Here is a 20,437-nt window from a genome sequence, read left to right on the forward strand (position 1 = left end):
CTATCTCAGAAGGTAATTTTTTCTATTTTCTCCCTCAGAAACGAGATTTCTATATTTTATGAAATCTTTATTTCTTCAGCAACTTAACTCAGTACAGTAGTGCCTCCACACGCACATCCCTTACTTGCAGCGGATGCACTCCAGGCCCTCCAGGGGTGCCTGATACAGCAGATGGGAAACTATGCTACGTTTTTTCCTGTACTAATGGGTGGCTAAATACACAGCATAGATACATTTTAGACTTTAAAAAGAATCCAAGACTTCCTTGGTGGTATAGTGGGTAAGAATCCACCTGCCAATTAGGGGACATGGGTTCGATCCCTTGTCCAGGAAATTTTACATGCTGCAGAGCAACTAAACATGAGCACCACAACCACTGGAGCCTACGCTCCGCAACAGGAGAAACCACTGCAATGCGCTGCAACTAGAGAAAGCTGAGCGCAGCAACAAAGAGCCAGTGCAACCATCAGTAAAAAAGAACAGTGAGTCCATGTAGTGATTGTGTAATACCAAGTTTTATTCTGTTGTGTATGAAGTTTCCCTAGTTCCTTTGAAGCCCACTAAGAACTCCAGTTATGTAGCTTACTGAATGGTAACAGTTCACATTCAGCAGGCAGTCGGGGGCCCAGAGAGCAGTGGACCAGGAGCCAGGGGTCCCTGTATATATGGTCTAAGCGGTCGTCCTAGGACATTAGGACACAGCTGTGGCTGTCACCTTTTGCTTGTGTTCCTGTGAGCCTCTCCAGGGATAAGCACTGTCTCCCCTCATCAGGTTCCAAGTCCAGAAGATCTGGGGCAATACGCTTATCAGGCTGGAGTCTCCCATGGTGGGAACGATGGAGCTTCTAAAGGGTGCTGCATCCCACACCATTTTCTCAGATTAGCAGGGGCTGCTTGGAGAAAGCAGACTGGAGATGGCAGACCCAAACTGGAATCGTCCCATGACCTAAGTAAGCAAATCCCAACTCTTGAGTTCCTCATTTGTAAGCATGGGAGGGAGAAGAGAGGATCATGATAGCACCTCACAGGTATTATGAGATAGAGATCCAGGAAACCTTGGTTTTAAGGTATTCAGTGGAAGGCTTTTGTTCCAGGCACTGGAGGACACAGCCATGTGAAACACCTCTCTTCCAGAGGCATCCTATGAGTGTGTCACAAGAGACCAGAGGTGTCACACAGAGGCCTGGCCAATTGTCAGGTGATAGGAGGGCTGATGTTAAGGGTACAGGGAGGGAGTGATCAGCTCTGGGGTGGAGGGTGTTAGGTCTGCCCAGGCCTGACACCCGCCTAGACAGCAGGAAAGGGCATTGGCACTTGGCATGAGCAAGCACTGGGACAAATGGCCATCATGGGGGAAACTGGGCAGTCTGCCTGGCTACACAGAAGTGTTTAGCCTGGGGAAGATGCCCACGTCTCTGGGGAAAGCTTGCCCTGCATTTGCTCCTAACTTTCCACTCGCTTTTACCTGGGTAGGCAATACAGCACCTTCTTTGCCTTGTCCTGGTGTTTTCCATTGGGTGGGAGGAGGCAGGCTCTGAAGCTAGGCCTCTATCCCATTGCCCTCCCCTTTTGCCATTATCAGCATGTCCAGATGGTCACAGGGTCCCTAATCTGGGATAATCGGAGGGTAGGAGCTCAGCTGGGACCCAGGCCTTTGTGCTGGGTGTTTTGGGCCAGCCCCAGCTGGAGAGATCATGCAGACAGGGCCCTGGGGCTTTGGAAGATGGAGAACAGCGTGGGGCTGCCTTGTACTGAAGGGGATGGAGGGGCAGATGATAGCTCTTCAAAAGGCAATCTGAGTGCAAATAAGGGAAGCCCCAGATGGGGCCTGCCAGCTCTGCTGGGCCTCGCCTCAGTCTGTGGTGTCCATCCTTTGTTCCCTTTTTCCTCCACTGGGCGCACCCCTCCCGACCCGACAGTTTTATGTTGCTGCCCCAGAGCCCCAGCCAACCCAGCTGTTTGTAATGGCATCAAGAGCTTGTGCCCCCCGTTTATGCTGGGGCTGTGGCATGTCCAGATGCAGAGCTGGACTCAATGGTGTCTCAGAGGCCTGTGGCATTGGTGCCCACTACCCTGGGCTTCCAGTTTGCTATGAGCCTTGACCACAAGTCTGCTCAGGGTTCTGCAACTGTCTTTGTTTTGTTTCCGCTTCTTTCATGAGTGGAGGAACCCCGCCTTGGCCCAGGCTTATAGCAGCGAGCCTGGGTTTGGAATCTGTTTTTAATACCTTTATCCCAGAGTCTGAATCCAAAAGCTTGAGCTTCTGCCTTACGTTTTACAGTTCTGTTTCTGGTCCTCAGACATGTTTGCTTACTTATGAGCCTATGCCTCTTTTTAGTTGTCTGATTTTTGATTTTATCTATCACTGAAAGTGTTAGTTGCTCAGTCATGTCTGACCCTTTGCGACCCCTTGGATTGTAGCCTGCCAGGCTCCTTTGTCCATGGAATTCTCCAGGTAAGAATACTGGAATGGGCTGCCATTTCCTTCTCCAAGGAATCATCCCAACCCAGGGATCGAACCCCCGGTCTCCTGCATTGCAGGCAGATTATTTACCATCTGAGCCAGCAGGGCTAGGTGGTTAAATGGGAGAGGATGGTTTAGAAAGGGAGAAGCTTTCTGACCAGAAGTGCCTCTTAGATTCTGAAGCTTCATGAAATCTGTGGGCTGTATAGTCTACCTTCTTTTTTTTTTTTCCACCCTTCCTCTCAGGATCTAAAATAGGAGCCCATGGAGAGGTACCCAGTAAAGTCAGCCCTGGGTGCAGCCTCTGGGACCACGATCCGTCCTCTCAATTCTAACAGGAACTCCGTTATCCCAGGCCCCGGGGCTCAACACTTAGAATCTTAGACCTGAACCCACAGACCCAGCAATGAGTGCAGTCTCACTGCTGGTTGCACCTAAATCCGTAAACCCACATTCTGGATTTCCTAAACTCTGTTTCAGGGGCCTCCAGGCGGAGAATTTCTAACCCACGATTCTGACCCGCCTCAAACCTCTAGGGCTCTGGATCTCAGATTCGAGTGCTAGCTTGGGACGCCCCCACCTTGAGAATCCCACTTGACCTGGCCAGTGCCTGGTACTTCATGATGCCTATGCGTAGACTCAGTCCAGAGTTTTTCAAGCCAGATGCGGACCTTTGGAACGGAAGGAGGTTTCAAACCTGATTTTCTGTCCCTATGCCACCGTCCAAGAACTACCTCCCCAGAAGCCCAGACCTCACCCCGAATGGGTCCTTAAGCCCCAGCCGGAGGATAGGTCTCCGCCTAGAGGCTTCATATTACTTCCAGCAGTCAGAAATGCGTATTTTTGTGGGGGAAGGGGCAGGCTCAGGGACGAGACAGCCATCTGACCCCTTTTTCCCTCCTCAGGAATCCTATATTCTACCTTCTACTAAGTATGTGGCCTTGGGAGAGTCTTCTTTTCTTACAAATATTAGTAACTAGCTAACTAAAAGTTTGTTTTTGTTTTTTTTTTTTTAACTGTTGATAATCTGAAATATGGGCTTCCCAGTTGGCTCTAGGAGTAAAGAACCCGCATCTCTTATGCAAGAGACATAAGAGATGCAGGTTCGATCCCTAGGTCTGGAAGATCCCCTGGAGGAGGGCATGGCAACCTACTCCAGTATTCTTGTCTGGAGAATCCCATGGACAGAGGAGCCTGGTGGGCTACAGTCCATAGGGTCACAAAGGGTCAGACACAACAGAAGTGACTTAGCACAGCACAATTTGAAATACAAGAATAGTGACTATTCCTGGGAGGAACATGGGAAGGGATGGATTGGGAAATAGACAGGGGGACCTACAAAGGCATTTGTAATGATCTATTTCTTAAGTTAGGTTGTGGGAACACAGATATTTATTTTAATTTTTAAACTGTACAAATATATTTCTTTTTATGCATGAAATATTTCATGATTCTTTAAATGTCCACACTGTTTTTATGAAGGTAAATGAAGTAACATGAAGTGCTGAAGTGCTTTGTAAAGAGACATAGCAGGGAGCAGATATTGGGCATTACTTCTCCAGGCAAAGGAGGCTTGAGCTGGAACACAGACTCGACCTTTGAAGAAGGTTTTATTTCTACAAGAAAAGGGGCAGTAAGTTAAGACGCTGTTTACATGGAGGTGCCATAAGGGGAGCAGTGGTGAGCCTGAGTTCTCCCTCCCCTCCCACCTCCTGCCTCAAGTATGAGTCACCTGCCCCGGCTCTGGACGATGGTGACGCAGCCATGGGAGCTCGTGCAGCGCTGCAGGGACGGTTGGGCCTCCACCTGCCCACTGCTGGGGTCAAAGGTGAAGACCCTGTCGGTGCTTTCCCCGTGATCATCCCGCCCGCCGAGGATGTGGACTTTCCCATCACACACAGTCACCCCACAGCTCTCCTGGGTGGACAGATGGAAAGATGATTAGCTATGTGGTCCGGCCAGGGGTTCCCTCTGTCCCTAGCTGGCTAGGCCAGACAACAAAACCTTGACCCACAGAGTATGAGCCAACAGTCTGGATGGTAGAGAAGTAGGAATTGGATGGACCTGACTTCAAGCTCTGGCCTGACCTTTGCTAAATGAATGACCTTAGACAAGTCATTTCACCTCTCTGGGCCTCAGTTTCCTCACTTGCAGAGTAATAAGAATAATAGTACCTTCTTCATAAAGTTCCTTTAACTTAATGAGATAAAGCACGTAAAGCATTTTACATGTGCCTGGAATATAGTAAGCACTCCAATAACAGTAATTACCACCACCACCATCTTTGGATCTCAGAGAAGCCAGAAGTCTTAGGCTCCTAGAATTAACTGGAGATCAGAACTGGCAAGGACCACCAATCCACATCCCTAGATACTCTCAGGAGCTTTGGAGAGGGAACAGAACAGTGACGGGGAGCAAGGAATGCAGAGGTGGAGCATCCAGGGCCTAGCAGCTCCCTTCTCTAATACCAATGAGGCAAGGGAACTTAGCAAGTCCCCTCTCCGCCTCCTTCCTCCTCCCACAAGAAGCTACCAGGTAGTGGCCTACAGAGAGGAGAGACTGCAGGGCCACTGAGACCAAGCTCCCCATCCAAAGCTACAGCACTTCGGGGCTGGGATTCCAGGTTCTGCTTCATGTGGCCTTGCTGGTGGCCTCAACCTCTCTAAGGCCAGTCTCCTTTGAAGCCCAAGGTTGATTATCATTGTAAGGACTAAACTAGAGAACATGTAAAACCACCTAACATGGAGTCAGACACAAGACTCACTACCTCTGAGATCCAGATCCTTAGAAGTGAGTCTTTACCCTGCTCAGTGGAACCAGTGCCAGGGCTGTACCCAGGAGCATCCACTTACCACAGGGCTGGGGAGGACAGCTGCCTCCCCCCAGACATCTGTGCCAGGGTCGTAGGTGAAGATTTTGCTCATAAGGCCGCCAACCACATAGATGGTGTTATCCAGGGAGACAGCGTCAAGGCACCGCTGTGAGAAGGGAGCCGGTGACCGCAGGCTCCACCGGTCCTCCTTGGAATCAAAGCACTGCACCTGAGGGGCCAGAGTGGCGGTGGTGAGGCGTCACCCCCTAACTGCCCCACTGCCCACACCTCTCCTCTCTGTTGGGGGCGCTCATTCAGCACATTTGCCTATGTCCACCAGTTCTGAGCTTGGGTCCTTCCCTTCAAGTGTGCTCTGCCTGGTTCCATGTTCTAGCCCCTCTCCCTGGACTCCTGTTGTCAAAAGTGTTCTCATCTTTCAAGGTCCAGGAAGAGGTCTGTATCCCAGGAGGTAGAAGTACTGTCTGCATTAGTGCTGTAGAGGGTTCTCAGAGCAGGTCCCCTGTGGAGATGCATTCCTGGCTGCATAAACTGTCAACCCTCTCTCCTTTCTGGTGCAGTGAGGTCGTGACAAGGTTCTAGCTGGGGTGTCTTGCCGCCCCCATTCCTATAGCTGTCCATAGGCGGCCTAGGCCCACAGGTGTTTACGCCCTCCACAATTTCTGAATGTTCGAGCTGCTGCACAAGCAGGTGCTAAAGAGCATTCCCCCAGCCAGCCCAGGGGGCACACCAGGAAGGTGTGCTGGGAGTGGGGCTGGAATACGGTGAGAGCCCTAATTTTGCAAAGTTAGATTTTAGGGCCACATTCCTATGAGGCCATCAGAGCAGGGAGGAAGCTGCCACAATGTTTTGTTCACAAAAAGCCTAAATGTACAAAATTTGTACATTTTTTGATAGATGGAAAATTTGATAGACTATAATTCAGCCACCCAGTAGACTATCACAGAGACATTGAAATGATGGCTGCGAAGAGTTTCTATGCGTGTAGGAAGTACTTATAATACTTTGAAGAAGAAAAAGCAGGATAGAAAATTTTACTAGTGGAATGTGAAATTGAAACAGAAAAGCAAAAGTTAGTTCAGAGGAAGCCCCGAAGGCAATGTACCAAATATTAATAGCAGTAGTTATCCTTACCTGATGAGATTATGGTTTCTATTTCTGTTTTCTAAATTTGCAATAATAAGTGTATTATATTTTCGAATGGAGGAAGAGCATTTTAATTACCATTGCCCTCGCTTAATTTTTTAAATCTTTGAAACCCGTATAGCACCAGGCCAAACATTTAGGTCCAGACCTACTGTGTGACCTTGGGGTCCTTTTTCTGAATTCATTTCCTTGCCTGAAATATGGGGAGGATGACTCAGTGTTGTCGATGAAATCAAGAAAACGGACAAGGCCATCCTGGCACACAGCAGGCCTCCCCCGCCCTCTGCTGGCCCACCTTGTTGGTGCTGACGCCATCCTGCCCAGCGCCCCCGATGACGTAGAGCCGGCCGGCGCAGGGGGCCACAGCGGCTGAGCTTACTGCCTCGAGGAGCGGGGCCGCCGACGCCCAGGTGTTGGAGAAGGGATCGTAGCGTTCCACGCTGCGCAGTCGCCTCAGGCCATCGAAGCCGCCCACAACGAACAGCTGTGGATGAGGTGGTCACCTTGAGTCAGGGCTATCTGCATCTTTGCCCCACAGCCACAGGCTGGGTGTGGAGAAACTGTCCCACCCAGGGAGCATCCCAGCTCCTGGCTCCACCTATGCCCCAGCCATTACAATCCTCCCTTAGATTTTCCTCTATTAATGGAGACTGGTTTCTAGGATGGGTACTGAATGTGGTAAGATCTGCAAAATAACCTGCACCAAGTTAATGCTTATGGACAAGCTATAAAAGTTACTGTAAGAATAGCTAGTAATTTCTTAAAGGTTTACCACCTAACTTAACTGATCCATTTTATTTGCATTTCTGAATTTGGGGTGTAACTTACAAAGATAATTGGCAGGTTTTTGTTTTTTTTTTTCCGGTTGGTCTTAAGTGGCGGAGTCAAGATTCAAACCTAGGTTCTTTGACCCCAGAGCTCACACCCTCGACTGCCTGACTACCAGACTGTACTGTCATTACTATTTTTATTAGCATTACCATTATTAAACAACTTGGAGCAAGTTCTTTTTCATTTAGGTGCCCAAGGCAATGGCACCCCACTCCAGTACTCTTGCCTGGAAAATCCCATGAACGGAGGAGCCTGGTAGGCTGCAGTCCATGGGGTCACAAAGAGTCGGAGACAACTGAGCGACTTCACTTTGACTTTGCACTTTCATGCATTGGAGAAGGAAATGGCAACCCACTCCTGTGTTCTTGCCTGGAGAATCCCAGGGACGGGGGAGCCTGGTGGGCTGCCGTCTATGGGGTCACACAGAGTCGGACACGACTGAAGCGACTTAGCAGCAGCAGCAGCAGCAGATCCCTTCTTAAAAAGAGAGGATCCTAGAGGGCCCTCCCCCAGAAGGCCACAGATCTCTGCCTTGGGCCCAGGGCAGCAGCAGCGAGGTGTCCCTACCTGCCCCTGCACCACCGCCATCTTGTGTCTCCACCTGCCCCTGTGCAGCGAGGCCACCTTGATCCAGGTGTGCAGATGGGAGCTGAACATCCAGACATCACGGCTGTTGATGTGACCGCCTAGGGGGAGAGAAGCAGCTGTTGTCCCCAGGCCCTCTTGCTATCCTCTATCCCCAGGGCACTCCAGGACAGCAGGGGCTGTGTTTTATTCTCTGAACCTCTAGGGCCCAAATCTCAGGGAGGGCACAGTCCATTGGTATCAAATCGATCTTTGCCATTGTGCCATGACAACAGGGAAATTGTTGACTCTCTGTAAAATTGTGTTGTCATGGGAATTAACTAATATAAGCTGCTTAGCATAATGCACAGCACATGGTAGGCTAGATAAAGAGAAGTGGTTAATACTAATCTGAATTGAAGTAAACACAGCTGAATAAGGGGTGGAGTCACACCAGTGATTGGCTCTGCAGTACCTCTACAGTATGGCGGTGGTGGTTTAGTCACTAAGTCGTGTCTGACTCTTGCGGCCCCATGGACTGGAGCCCACCAGGCTCCTCTGTCCATGGGATTTCCAGGCAAGAATACTGGAGTGGGTTGCCATTTCCTTCTCCAGGAGATCTTCCCAACCCAGGGACTGAACCCAGGTCTCCTGCATTGCAGGCAGATTCTTTACCGACTGAGCTATGAGGGAAGCCCACCTCTACAGTATCAACAACTGTAGGTTATCAAAAGGATCTGGTTGGAGGAAAAACACAAGGCGCGAAATGATGAGCCAATCCTGTGGGACTCCATTTATGGCCTCCGCCCTCACCAGAAACATAGATGTCATTGCGGAGAGTACACGTTGCGAACTCCGAGCGAGCATAGCCGGGCAAGCTGGGCAGCGGGGTCCAGCGCTGGCTGTCTGGATGGTAGGCGTCGGTGAAGGGCAGCTTCAGGAGCCCCTTTCGGTCACAACCACCGATGACCACGATCATTTCAGCTAGGTCCATGAATCTGGCATGGGGACAAACCCAATGCTGGTTAAGCTACCCCCAAGTTGCAGCCTTTTCACCCTCTCATCGACTGCACTGTGCGGTCCCGCTGCCCTTCTGCTCCCCATCTTCCCCACGTTGACTCTGCCACTTTCAACCTCCCCTCTGGCCATTGAGGTTGATCATTACTCCTGACCGCATTTTGCTGATCTCTAAGTTACGGGAGAAGAATGCTTACAAAGCCCGAACCCTTACTTAGAAAAGTTATCTTGTTTACTCGACTTTGGCTTTCCAAAGGTTATATAGCTGAAAGTAACAGAGCTAGAATTCAAGCCCATTCTCGTGACCTCCATCGGGGCGTAATCTTGCTGTGTCCCTCCTCCTATAACCATCTCCTAAACCCATCCCCTAATCACGAAATCCATTGAACCAAGGTTCACACCCTTTTAGCAAAGCATTCTCCCCTCCCACTGACCCCTCAGACTTCTGACTCCACCAGAATTTCCAAACCCTTTAGCCAATTCCTACCTAATTCCTTTGACAAATACTGAACATCTTGTACTCTTGTTCCAGGCCCTGAGCTTACTGTTAGAGATACACTGATGAGTAAGACAGACTGTCCCTTATTCCCGTGAGCGCAACAGACCAGCCTGAGTACTTCACCCAAAGTCTTTGGTCTGATGTTGCAGGGGTGGGAGTATGCCTCTCATTTTTTCCCCAGGCGCAGCCTATTTTAACCCCTTACTAGACCGCACTCCCTGAGGTTAATGGGTGTCGCCAAATCACTCCTGAGACTACACGAGACAGTTTGTACATGATAATTTTTCAAGGACCCAGAATCAAGCCTATGAAATGTCTGTTGAATGTATGACTGAATCTCATTCAAGAGGCATGATCAAGCGATAGGATTAAAGGATGGTGGAGGATTGTGCGAGCGGCTTAAGAAAGCCTGAGTAAGGCAGGGCGGGGGGCAAGGGGCGGGAGGCATACCTCCGCGGCCGGGCTCGAAGTGCGCCAGACTCGCGGCCCAGGATGAAACAGGCGCGGGCCTCTAGCAGCAGCGGGCGGCACTCGCTGCACGCCTGCAGCAACTCATCGGCCTCCACCTTCTCCAGGAAGTAGGCGGGCGCCAAAAGGGGCAGTCGCACGTGCTCCAGCAGGCGCCGCAGCTGGCCGCGGCGGGCCGGCGCGTCGTGGCGCACCCAGCGCATGGCCGCCTCGAACACGGCCTCCTCGTGCGCCACGCCCAGCGCCGGGTCTGCCAGCAGCGCTGCCACCTCGTCAGGCGTCAGCTCCAAGAAGTCAGCGTGGCGCGCCACCTCGGCGAACGCCTGGCGCAGCACGCGGCTGCAGCGCTCAGCCAGAGGGGCGAGGGAGAAGGCAGCCGCCACACGGCGCAGCGCCAGGCTGTTAGCGGCGCGCAGGCGACCCTCGAGGAAGCGCGCGCAGGCCTCACGCAGGCCCGCCACGCCCAGCCGCTCAGCCAGCGCCAGCACCGCGGCCGCCTCGTCCTCCGCGCGCAACCGCACGCCCGCGCAGTACACGTAGTCGAGCACTACGGCCAGGGCCGTGGCCACCGCTGTCCCGGCGGGGCCTGGCGCCTCGGGCACCACGGGCACCACGGCCAGGCCACGCTCTGGCCTCCCGGCTGCGAACAAGCTGCGGAAGTAGGCACTGCCCGCGCTAAGCGCCGCGCGGTGGCACGGGAAGTCGTGGCCACCGGCTCGCAGCACCACGTCGGTGAGGATGCCGCTCCGCCGATATGCGTTCAGGGTCTGCAGGACACGCTGCGCGTGGCAGGACCCCGCGCATGGCGCCTCGGAGCCCCACTCCGACTCCTCCAACACGGGGCCCTTCAGCATCCTGCCGGGCAAAAAACACAGACAGCGTCGGCAAATCCACCTGGCTGGGGCCCTGCCAGAGGACAAGAGGCCCCTCTTCCATCATTCCTTCTTTAGTTCACTAGTTTACTCAGGCAGGCATACACGATCTTAACATGTGCCCCCCGCCCCCATTCATGCAACCGCACTCCCTCCCATCTACCCATCGAGATTCCAAATGGTCTCAAAGAGCTAGTCCCTGCCTACCCAACGGGCTAGACCCGTAGTTGTACCATCTCCTGCCCCACTTACCCACTTCAGCCATATTGCTCTTTCTGTGCTTCAGGCTCACTAAGCTTTTCCCTGTCAGTCTCAGCAGGAGACAGATGGCATGCTTTTAACTGGGGTAATTTAAGAAGACTCTAATAAAGGAAGGATTTATGAAAGCATAGACAGTGCTTTGGGACTCCTACAAAGGATAAAGCAGTGCCACGTGGCTACCAACAGCCGGGAGACTTTACCTCTCCAAGGTCTAAAGGCAGAGAGCTGGGAGGTTATTGGAAACTATACAAAATACCTGTATGGGAGCTCTCTGACAGGAGCTGCAGCCTTTGGTCAAGGAGTCTGGGGAAAGTAGGCACTGACCCCCCTCTCCTCATCCCATCTGCTCACCTAGGGATCTCTGTAGGTGCTCCCAATTAACCACACCCTGATTATTCTAGTTAGTATCGGCCCCTCCTCTGAGAGTACAGGATCTGGCCCATAATAGGTCCTCAGTTAGTGTCTGCTCAAGGTCGAGTGAATATTTTGAGCTGGTGTTTATTGAGAGCTCTTGTCTGTGAAAGGCAGTGAACAAGATTGTCCCTGCCCTTCTGGAGCTTCCATTGAGGTGGGATTCTGTGAGGAAATACAGAACATTAGGGCAGCTAAGAAGGGGCACTGCACCCAGTTGGAGGGGAGTCAGGGAAGGCATCCTTGAGAGGAGACAGAAGAACAGATAGAATTAGCCAGGTGAAGGAAAAGGAGTGGGAGGGAGGAAGTCTCCAGCTGAGAGAACAGCCTGTGCAAAGACCCAGAGGGAAAGAAGGCATGAGGTAAGAGCCCAGCCTGAGAGGGAAGTTGACCCTCTTTCTAGTAAGTTCTCTGTTCTCTAGGAAGCCCTGTGGGTGGTGGTGGAAACACTGGCTCTAAGGACTAATCCAGGTGCTGATCCTGCCTCTGCCACTGCCTCGCTCGCTGTGCGACCTGTGCAACACCTCCCCTTTAGTTTCCTCATCTGAAACAGGGTCATAAATGTCTCCTTTGTGCAGTGGTTGTGACCTGGTGACTGTTAAATGGAATGTATGAGAAGTGCTAGGTTTATAGTACCAACTCAACAAATGTTTCCTTACATACTTTTACCCAGGAGGAAGGGAGCACATCACATATGTTAGTTGCTTTTATGTACATAGTTTCATTTGATCCTCAAAAACCTTAAGTTTCTTTAGAGTCTTCCTTAAGTTTGTCACGAGGAAACAGTCACATAGATGGAACCTGCCCTTCAGAGGTTGCCGTGAGGATCAAAGGAGGGGTGTCTGTGAAAGCATTCTATAGCCTGAAGGGCTGTAACGAATTGGTTATGATTTGGCCACTATGAACATGCAGCCTCTGCTTGCATACCTCTGGGGACATGGGGCTCACTCCTTTATGTGGCCACTTACTCTAGGGGAGCAGACGTCTGCTCTCTGCTCTCTGCTCCTTGCCCCTCCCTCCATTCTTCTGATCCCAGCTGCCGCGCCTCCTCTGAGCCTGCTTTGCCCTGGGAGTCAGATCTTGCTTAGCAGTCAGTCTGGCTTTCACTGTTTATGCCTGGTCCATCCTTGCTAGCGGATCCCCTGTCTTAGCATCAAAGGAAATGAGCTTCATGGAGGGCAGGGTCCCAGCAAGTTAACTACTTTGCCCAAGTAGAGGGGCTGAGCCCTGAACCCGCCTGGCTCTAGACTCTGCATGCCCCATGGCTCAGCCACACTTGCCAAAGTGGGGGCATGTCTCAGGAGCAGCCCAGGACACTGGTAGGAGCTGGGAGGGGTCGTGGGAGCACGCTGCCCTCATTCTGCTCTCCACTGGTGGAGAAGGCAGCCACTCTGAGCTGAGATCCAAGAAGGCAGATCTCATCAGCGTCAGGAGGGATTTCTCTCTGCAGAGACATCCTGGCACAAGGGGAGAGGGAGGGAGTCCCCTTGGGGGAAGTGCAGCAGTGTTTTCTTCATTCATTCTCCTACTGTTTACGGCACTGGGCACTTAGAACACACTGACACATCAGACCAAGTTTCCGCCCTAGGGATTTCCCGTCTGGGGGCTAAAGAACACCCCATTGGAGCATGAAAGGTAGGGTTCCCTGGGCAGGGCCTGATTCAGTTTTCTCTCATCCCAGCTAAGAGTCTAGGCATCTCAAACTGAGGGTCCTGACACAGACTGAGGTACCCAGCCCCTAGAAGTTGACATGTCACCCTCTCTTTCACACTCACACCCACACCTACACACACACACTCAGACTTGTAGACACCACACAGCCAGGGCAGCGCTGCCGCCTAAGTCCCCAGTTGCACCTGGCACTTACCTGGCCATGACCTCTCCTGGGCACTCTGTGCTGCTGCTCCTGCACTGACCACTCCTGTTTGTCCTGCCGCCTGCACCCCTGGCAGCCTGGGCACAATGTCCCTGCCACTCTGCCTGGACTCCCGCTCAGGCTCAGCTGCAGGAGGACAAAGGGGATGGACGCCGGTCGAGGGGGGGTGGATGGGGAGGGGAGAGTTAAGGGGGAAGGGGAGGAGGGGACACTGGGCTTTTGTTCTGCTCTTGGACCAGCCCTGGGAGGGGGAGAAGGGAGGAGCCGGGAGTAGGTGTAGGATCGATCGACTGTGCAACTCTGGGATCCATGTGCCCAGACTGGGGGTGATCTGGAGCTGGTTGTGCTCTTGAGTGATACATGGATGTGAGGGTGTGTGTGTGCAGGCAGGTGTTCCAGGGTACTTGTATGTGTGTGTGGGAGTGCATGGGGATGTGGTGACTGTGTGGCATTGGGGCAGATGTGACTAAGAATGTGACTGCACAGCTTAGAGGTCTAGGTTTTCCTCCTGCCTCTGTGACTCTGTGCAGTGTCTGTGTTCCTGCTTTACAGCAGACATGTCATTGTGGGACTTTGTGTATCTGGTTACAGGCATTGTATGTCCCTGTCTTTGTTTGCATCTCTATGTGATTATTTATCTCTGTGACAGGGGTCTGTCTGCATACAACAGGGGGCTGTGTCTCGTGGACTGCGTGTATGGACAGCGTATGGTCCCTGGGTCTGTGGTATGGTATGAGCTGAGATGGCTTTCACTCAACCAGGTACCCACCCTTGGAGTACAGTCAGGCAGGCGTGGGGGTGTGGGGGAGAGAACAAGGCAGCTCCGGGTCGGCCTGGAGTCCTGGAGCCAGAGAGAGGTGGCGCCCTGGGTTGGTGTCTGATCATTTGCTGCCTCTATGAAAGGCCATTGCGCCTGATGTCTTTGGGGCAGGCAAGGGGGGGTTGCCTTTATGGAAGAGGGCAGCAGGCTCGGGGGAGGTTGCCTTGACAAGAACCTGGATGGGGCAGCACACCTGGGACCTGGCCCTGGCTCTGCCGGGATTCTGCGTGCAGCTCCAGGCAGATAACTGCCCAACCCTTAGCCTCGGCTCTTCATTTCAGCAGGATTGGTAGTCTAGTTGTGGTTCCGGCTTTGTCTTACCGGGGTGCTGTGAAATCAAGAGGGGTTTGTGAAAGCCATGTGCCTTGTGGAGTGGAGCGGGTGAACCTGGGATCCGGATGGAACCCGCCCCAGCAAGGCTCAGGCCAGCTGAGTCAGTGGAAGGAATTGTAATGGGAGGGATCAATGGCTAAGCATGTGTCCTGAGGCCTGGGGGAGTCTGTTCCATGGACTCTGCTCCAGGGAATGGTGTATCCTGTTTTCCCCTAAGAAAGGATTGTACATGTTGCTCTATGTTAAAGGATGTGAGAGATTCCGGCACCATTATACTGGGGACAGAGGGTCCAGAGAGGGCTCTGGAGAGGGGGAGGGTAGGCTCAGCCTGGACAGGCCTCACCCAGTAAGGTCCAAGGTAGCAAGAGAGGAGTGGGTCTGTGGAGATGGCTGGAGGGAGGGGCCCTGTCTCCTGTTTCCCTGTGAAGGGCAGTCAGGCTGTCCTCCACAGACAGGAGGAGGTTACGAGGAGGGCACTGGGAAGGTGGGCTTCTCAGTAACCCCCCAGGTCAAGGGACAAGAGCCAGGGTTGAGCACAGGTTCAGCTGAGGGAGGAGAAGGGCCCAGCCATCTGCCTAGCAGGGGGACGGCCTCCATCTTTCCATTGTTTGGGGTGAGGGGAGGCAGCCAGACTGCCTCTGTGTTGGGGGGTGCAGGGGTCCAGTATAGGGCCCTGGTGAGAGTGGGATGCTGACTGGCTGCTCCACTCAACACTCCCAGGCCCTCTCCCTGCTCCTGAAGGCTCTAGGTTAACTCAAGTTGCCCAAGTGTGGCCAGGAGCCTGGAACATGCTGCCCAGTGGACCTAGGGGCACTGACTGGACAGGAAGGGGCTGGCATGAAAGATTGATTCTGCTTTCCTGAGCAGGCCTGCCAGACACTGGAGAGGGGGTTATTGGGGCATTTGGGTAGGGCAGTGTGCCCCACTGCTGACCCAGACAGTCCAGCTCTCACTCACTTCCTCATGCCCAAGGAAAGCTGGAGCTGACCTCTGCCCCAGGAAGATGTTTGAAAAGGGGAAAGGCGGGAGAGTCCCCCGACAGTTTCCAGAGGGATGGTCCTAGAGGTTAGTGTAGGGGCCCAGTCTGGCTTCTAGCGTTGGGAGGGATTTCTTTTTCTGAATGAAGCCTCCAGACCCCAGGAATTCTATTCAGCAGGCCCCCATTTGGAGAAGAGACACGCCCCTTGGTTCCCACGAAGCACCATGTTTATTTAATGCTGGAACTGGGGTTCAGCCTCCCCGTTCCCCCTTAGGACACACCCAGACCATGCAGACTCTTAGGACAAATATGGGAGTTACAGACATCTTCCCAGGGAGGGCAGAGGGCAGGGGTCCGAGGACTGAAACACAAGGACGTCTGTGGTCCCAGGGGCTGTACTTTGGCTTTCAGCCCAGGCGCCTCCCCGTGCCAGGAATGGGAGTGGGCCTCTTCAGTCAAAGCCAAGCCTCTGCTGTCGGGGAGAGGCGTCTCCTAAGGGCCTGTTCCTCCATAGGCCAGGAGCTCAGAAACCCTTCATGTGACTGCTAGTCCCACTGCCCAGTCCTATAGTGGGCCCAGGAGCCCGCCCCACCTGCCTTACTGTTCCCAGCTGGTTACGGAAGGTCCACAGCCAGGGTGGGGTTCTAGCTCTGCTGTACTAAGCTGTGTGGCCAGGGACGGTCACTTTACCTCTCCAAGACTGTCTCCCCCACCACAGGATGGGGCACTGCCCCCCCCCCCGCCCCGAACCCAGGCCTCTTAAGGAAGCCCTAGTGCCATGTGAGGCGGGGAAGGGGCCCACCACTCTGCCACTCTCCCATTCACTTCCGAGAATGGTTCTTCCTCAGTCATGGGACCTGAATCCCAAACCCTGCAGGCTCTGTCCCCACCCTCCCACTGATAATTCAGAGATGAGACGTGTCAAGATGGCAGCTTTAATCATCCTGGCCAAGGCCCCTCAGGCTCCCTCCACTGCAGGCCTCCTTGGTCATAAACCCACCATCAACCATGCCTGAACACTTTTCCCAGGTGGCCCCTGCTCTTGGCCACTGACGTGGGAACCTGAGGTCATGTCAGTCTGTGGATCTCTCCTGGGTGTGGATCCAGCAGCCCTGAGCCTGCTCTTGCCATCTCCAGCAGCTCCTGGGGGACATGGCCAGCATCAGCGGGAGGCTGGTTGGGGAAGACAAGTGTTCCCGCCACTGGAGCAGGCATTCCTCCTGGGCCGAGCTTCTTTGTGCTTTGAGACTGATGGAAGAGCGGAGGTGCTGGGGCAGAGGCCCAGCCCAGCCCCTTGAGGCAGGAGAATCACCGAGAAGGCGGTTTCCTCACAGCACAGACAGGAGAACAGACACACGTGGGCACACGCAGGCTCCACATCCTCTGCTGCTGCAGGGGGCATGGCACAGCCCAGTGACCCTCCAAAGCTTCCAGGTAAGGATGCAAAGGAAGGCCTCAGGGAGTGGACCAGGCCCTGGGCCCTGGGCCCCAAACTTCCCAGAAAGAGGAGCCCCAGGCCTGCAGGGGCATCTGAGAGGCTAGAGGGGAGCCCCTCCAAGAGAGGCCATGGCTGACAAGGGACCGGAGCCAACGAGGAGCCTGTGGACTTAGCGCCCCGAGCATGCTTCTGCCAGCTCTGTGGGCTTCTCTGGTCTCCACACGAGGTACAGCTGGACAGACGGGTCTTCAGCTAACGCCCACTCCGGTCTGTGAGGGTCTTGGCACGGCTGCCGCTCCCTCGCGGGGCCACCGGGGTGGTGGCGCTGTTGGCATACGAGTCATAACTGTTGTCCGAACACACAGAGAGCTCATCGGAGACCTCCATGCCATCGCTGATCTCTGTTGGGCCACAGGGAGGGAAGATGTGAGTGCAAGGAGGAGAGGGGGCAAATAAGGAGGGCTGGCAGATGCGGTGGGGAGGCGTGGCCTGCAGCAACTCCTGAGCAGGCACTTGGAGGCTGATGCAACCTCAGGTTTCAGGTGTGGTATTGGTGTGTGAGTCTGGCATTCAAGGCCCTTCTCAGTCTCTGCAAACACTCTGGATGCACCTCAGTCTCCTCTCCCCTGGAACTCCACTCTCAAGCCACAGAACTATCTGCACCCTCCTGAGCGTGGCACCCGTGTGTTTACTCTCCTTGGGGCTTTGCACATATTGGCCTATCTCCTGGGCACAACCTCCCAACATCACCTCCTTTTCTTAAAATCTGGCTGAATTCTTCTCATTTCTGTTGCTGCCCCCAGGCTGGGAGGGGCCTCCTCCCCTGCCCCTGCTGCTCCCCCTGCTCCATCACCTGCACTGTCGCCATCTCTGGCCCCCTTCAGCTGGAGCACTTCAAGGACACGGATGAGGTCTGGGCATCAGTGCTCCCAGTGCCTGGTGCATTGCTGGACACACAGCAGAGCCTCAGAAAAGGTCTGCTGAGGGGAGCGAAGCCTGCCCAAGGGGACTCTGGGTGCCTGGGTGGGGCTGACGGTCCCTAGAGAGAACTTCTCAACCAGGAATGGGCAGAGGGTAATACCTGTGGTTGATTCCTCAGGGCCAGCACCCAGAAGGTGCTAAGTGAATGGCCTTTGGCACTGCAGGAGAGGTGAGGGGTGGGGTGCAGAATTTGACAGGCCTAAGTGCTGGCCTCCTGCCTTCTGTTCATTCTGCCTACCCCTTCTGGCTTCTCTGAGTCAAGTACAGCCTGAGGAGCCTGAGGATCCCAGATGCCCTGTTCTGGCTCCTCCTTCCAGGAGCTCCTCAGTGTTGCCGAGAGCTGCGGGACACTAGGGTAGGCCCTCCAACCCATCTCTGGTGCTCAGGAAAGGCTCCCAGGAGGAGGATTTTTGAGTGAGGGTAGGAGGAATAACAGAAATGGTAGAGACCTAACAGAAGCAGAAGATATTAAGAAGAGGTGGCAAGAATACACAGAAGAACTGTACAAAAAAGAGCTTCACGACCCAGATACTCATGATGGTGTGATCACTCACCTAGAGCCAGACATCCTGGAATGTGAAGTCAAGTGGGCCTTAGAAAGCATCCCTATGAACAAAGCTAGTGGAGGTGATGGAATTCCAGCTGAGCTATTTCAAACCCTGAAAGGTGGTGTTGTGAAAGTGCTGCACTCAATATGCCAGCAAATTTGGAAAACTCAGCAGTGGCCACAGGACTGGAAAAGGTCAGTTTTCATTCCAATCCCAAAGAAAGACAATGCCAAAGAATGCTCAAACTACCGCATAATTGCATTCATCTCACACGCTAGTAAAGTAATGTTCAAAATTCTGCAAGCCAGGCTTTAGCAGTACGTGAACCGTGAACTTCCAGATGTTCAAGCTGGTTTTAGAAAAGGCAGAGGAACCAGAGATGAAATTGCCAACATCCGCTGGATCATGGAAAAAGGAAGAGAGTTCCAGAAAAACATCTATTTCTGCTTTATTGACTATGCCAAAGCCTTTGACTGTGTGGATCACAATAAACTGTGGAAAATTCTGAAAGAGATGGGAATACCAGATCACCTGACCTGCCTCTTGAGAAACCTATATGAAGGTCAGGAAGCAACAGTTAGAACTGGACATGGAACAACAGACTGGTTCCAAATAGGAAAAGGAGTACATCAAGGCTGTATATTGTCACCCTGCTTATTTAACTTCTATGCAGAATATTATCATGAGAAACGCTGGGCTGGAAGAATCACAAGCTGGAATAAAGATTGCCGGGAGAAATATCAATAACCTCAGATATGCAGATGACACCACCCTTATGGCAGAAAGTGAAGAGGAACTCAAAAGCCTCTTGATGAAGGTGAAAGAGGAGCGTGAAAAAGTTGGCTTAAAGCTCAACATTCAGAAAACTAAGATCATGGCCTCCGGTCCCATCACTTCATGGGAAATAGATGGGGAAACAGTGGAAACAGTGTCAGACTATTTTTTTGGGCTCCAAAATCACTGCAGATGGTGATTGCAGCCATGAAATTAAAAGACGCTTACTCCTTGGAAGGAAAGTTATGACCAACCTAGATAGCATATTAAAAAGCTCAGACATTACTTTGCCAACAAAGGTCCGTCTAGTCAAGGCTATGGTTTTTTCAGTGGTCATGTATGGATGTGAGAGTAGGACTGTGAAGAAGGCTGAGCACCGAAGAATTGATGCTTTTGAACTGTGGTGTTGGAGAAGACTCTTGAGAGTCCCTTGGACTGCAAGGAGATCCAACCAGTCCATCCTAAAGGAGATCAGTCCTGGAATTTCTTTGGAAGGAATGATGCTAAAGCTGAAATTCCAGTACTTTGGCCACCTCATGCGAAGAGCTGACTCATTGGAAAAGACTCTGATGCTGGGAGGGATTGGGGGCAGGAGGAGAAGGGGACGACAGAGGATGAGATGGCTGGATGGCATCACCGACTCAATGGACATGAGTTTGGGTGAACTCTGGGAGTTGGTGATGGACAGGGAGGCCTGGCGTGCTGCGATTCATGGGGTCGCAAAGAGTCAGACGTGACTGAGCGACTGAACTGAACTGAGGAGGAATCAAGTACCCCAAAGGCAAGAATCTGTATATCCTAAGCACCTTGAGCAGTGCCTGCCATGCCTTGAAAGAAGGATAAATAAAGGAGTGACTGAATGAATGGATGTTCACCCAGTTGTTGGAGCCACCCCCCACCCCCCGACCCCTGCCCATCTAAAACCACAACCACCCGCTCTGGGTGCAGGTTCATTCAAGCAGCATTTACCAAGCACCCCTCTGAGCCAGGCATGGCACTAACCCTCACAAGTACTCTGTGAGGGGAATCTAGCCCATTTTACAGATGAGATGTCTGATGCTGAGGTAGGTTAGGTAACATATTCTTGTTCACACAGCTAGGGGCATAAGCTGGGGTTTGAATCCAGGGCCATCTGGCTTGTAATTACCTCTCCCTCACCCATTTCCATGCCCATGATTTCCATCTGAATTATTGCTTTCCTTGCCTTCAGCTTCCTGTTCTAACTCACCACCCTCCACACTTGTTAGGGATTGAATTGTGGGGACTTCCCTGGCAGTCCAGTGGTTAGGTCTCCACGCTTCCACTGCAGGGAGGCATGGGTTCAA

General features: G+C 52.9%; 2 protein-coding genes across 13 annotated transcripts in view; both read right to left on the reverse strand.

Moving 5' to 3' along the window:
- Positions 1–817: 817 nt before the first annotated feature.
- KLHL35 (kelch like family member 35) lies at positions 818–16,048 on the reverse strand. 3 transcript variants are annotated; one of them, XM_024975457.2, is made up of 8 exons: positions 13,231–16,048; positions 9,802–10,674; positions 8,649–8,833; positions 7,839–7,957; positions 6,736–6,924; positions 5,317–5,505; positions 4,197–4,381; positions 818–4,080 (listed from the first exon to the last, which is right to left on the reverse strand). In XM_024975457.2, exons 1-8 carry the CDS (start codon positions 13,236–13,238, stop codon positions 3,939–3,941), a joined length of 1,890 nt encoding a protein of 629 aa, XP_024831225.1. In that variant the 5' UTR covers positions 13,239–16,048; the 3' UTR covers positions 818–3,938. The 3 variants fall into 3 exon arrangements, with proteins under 3 accessions (XP_024831225.1, XP_024831226.1, NP_001179253.1); XM_024975458.2 differs by having other exon boundaries at positions 3,996–4,381; NM_001192324.1 differs by lacking the exons at positions 818–4,080; positions 13,231–16,048 and having other exon boundaries at positions 4,193–4,381; positions 9,802–10,673.
- GDPD5 (glycerophosphodiester phosphodiesterase domain containing 5) overlaps positions 15,581–20,437 on the reverse strand; it is a 91,233-nt gene continuing 86,376 nt past the window's right edge. For 9 of the 10 annotated variants that reach the window (XM_010812694.4, XM_005216250.5, XM_005216249.5 and 6 more), the window contains one exon: positions 16,291–17,210. In XM_010812694.4, the coding sequence (XP_010810996.1) occupies positions 17,062–17,210 (149 nt within the window). In that variant the 3' untranslated portion in view covers positions 16,291–17,061. 10 annotated transcript variants of the gene reach the window in all.

Source organism: Bos taurus, chromosome 15 (genome assembly GCF_002263795.3).
Source record: "Bos taurus isolate L1 Dominette 01449 registration number 42190680 breed Hereford chromosome 15, ARS-UCD2.0, whole genome shotgun sequence".
Lineage (NCBI taxonomy): Eukaryota > Metazoa > Chordata > Mammalia > Artiodactyla > Bovidae > Bos > Bos taurus.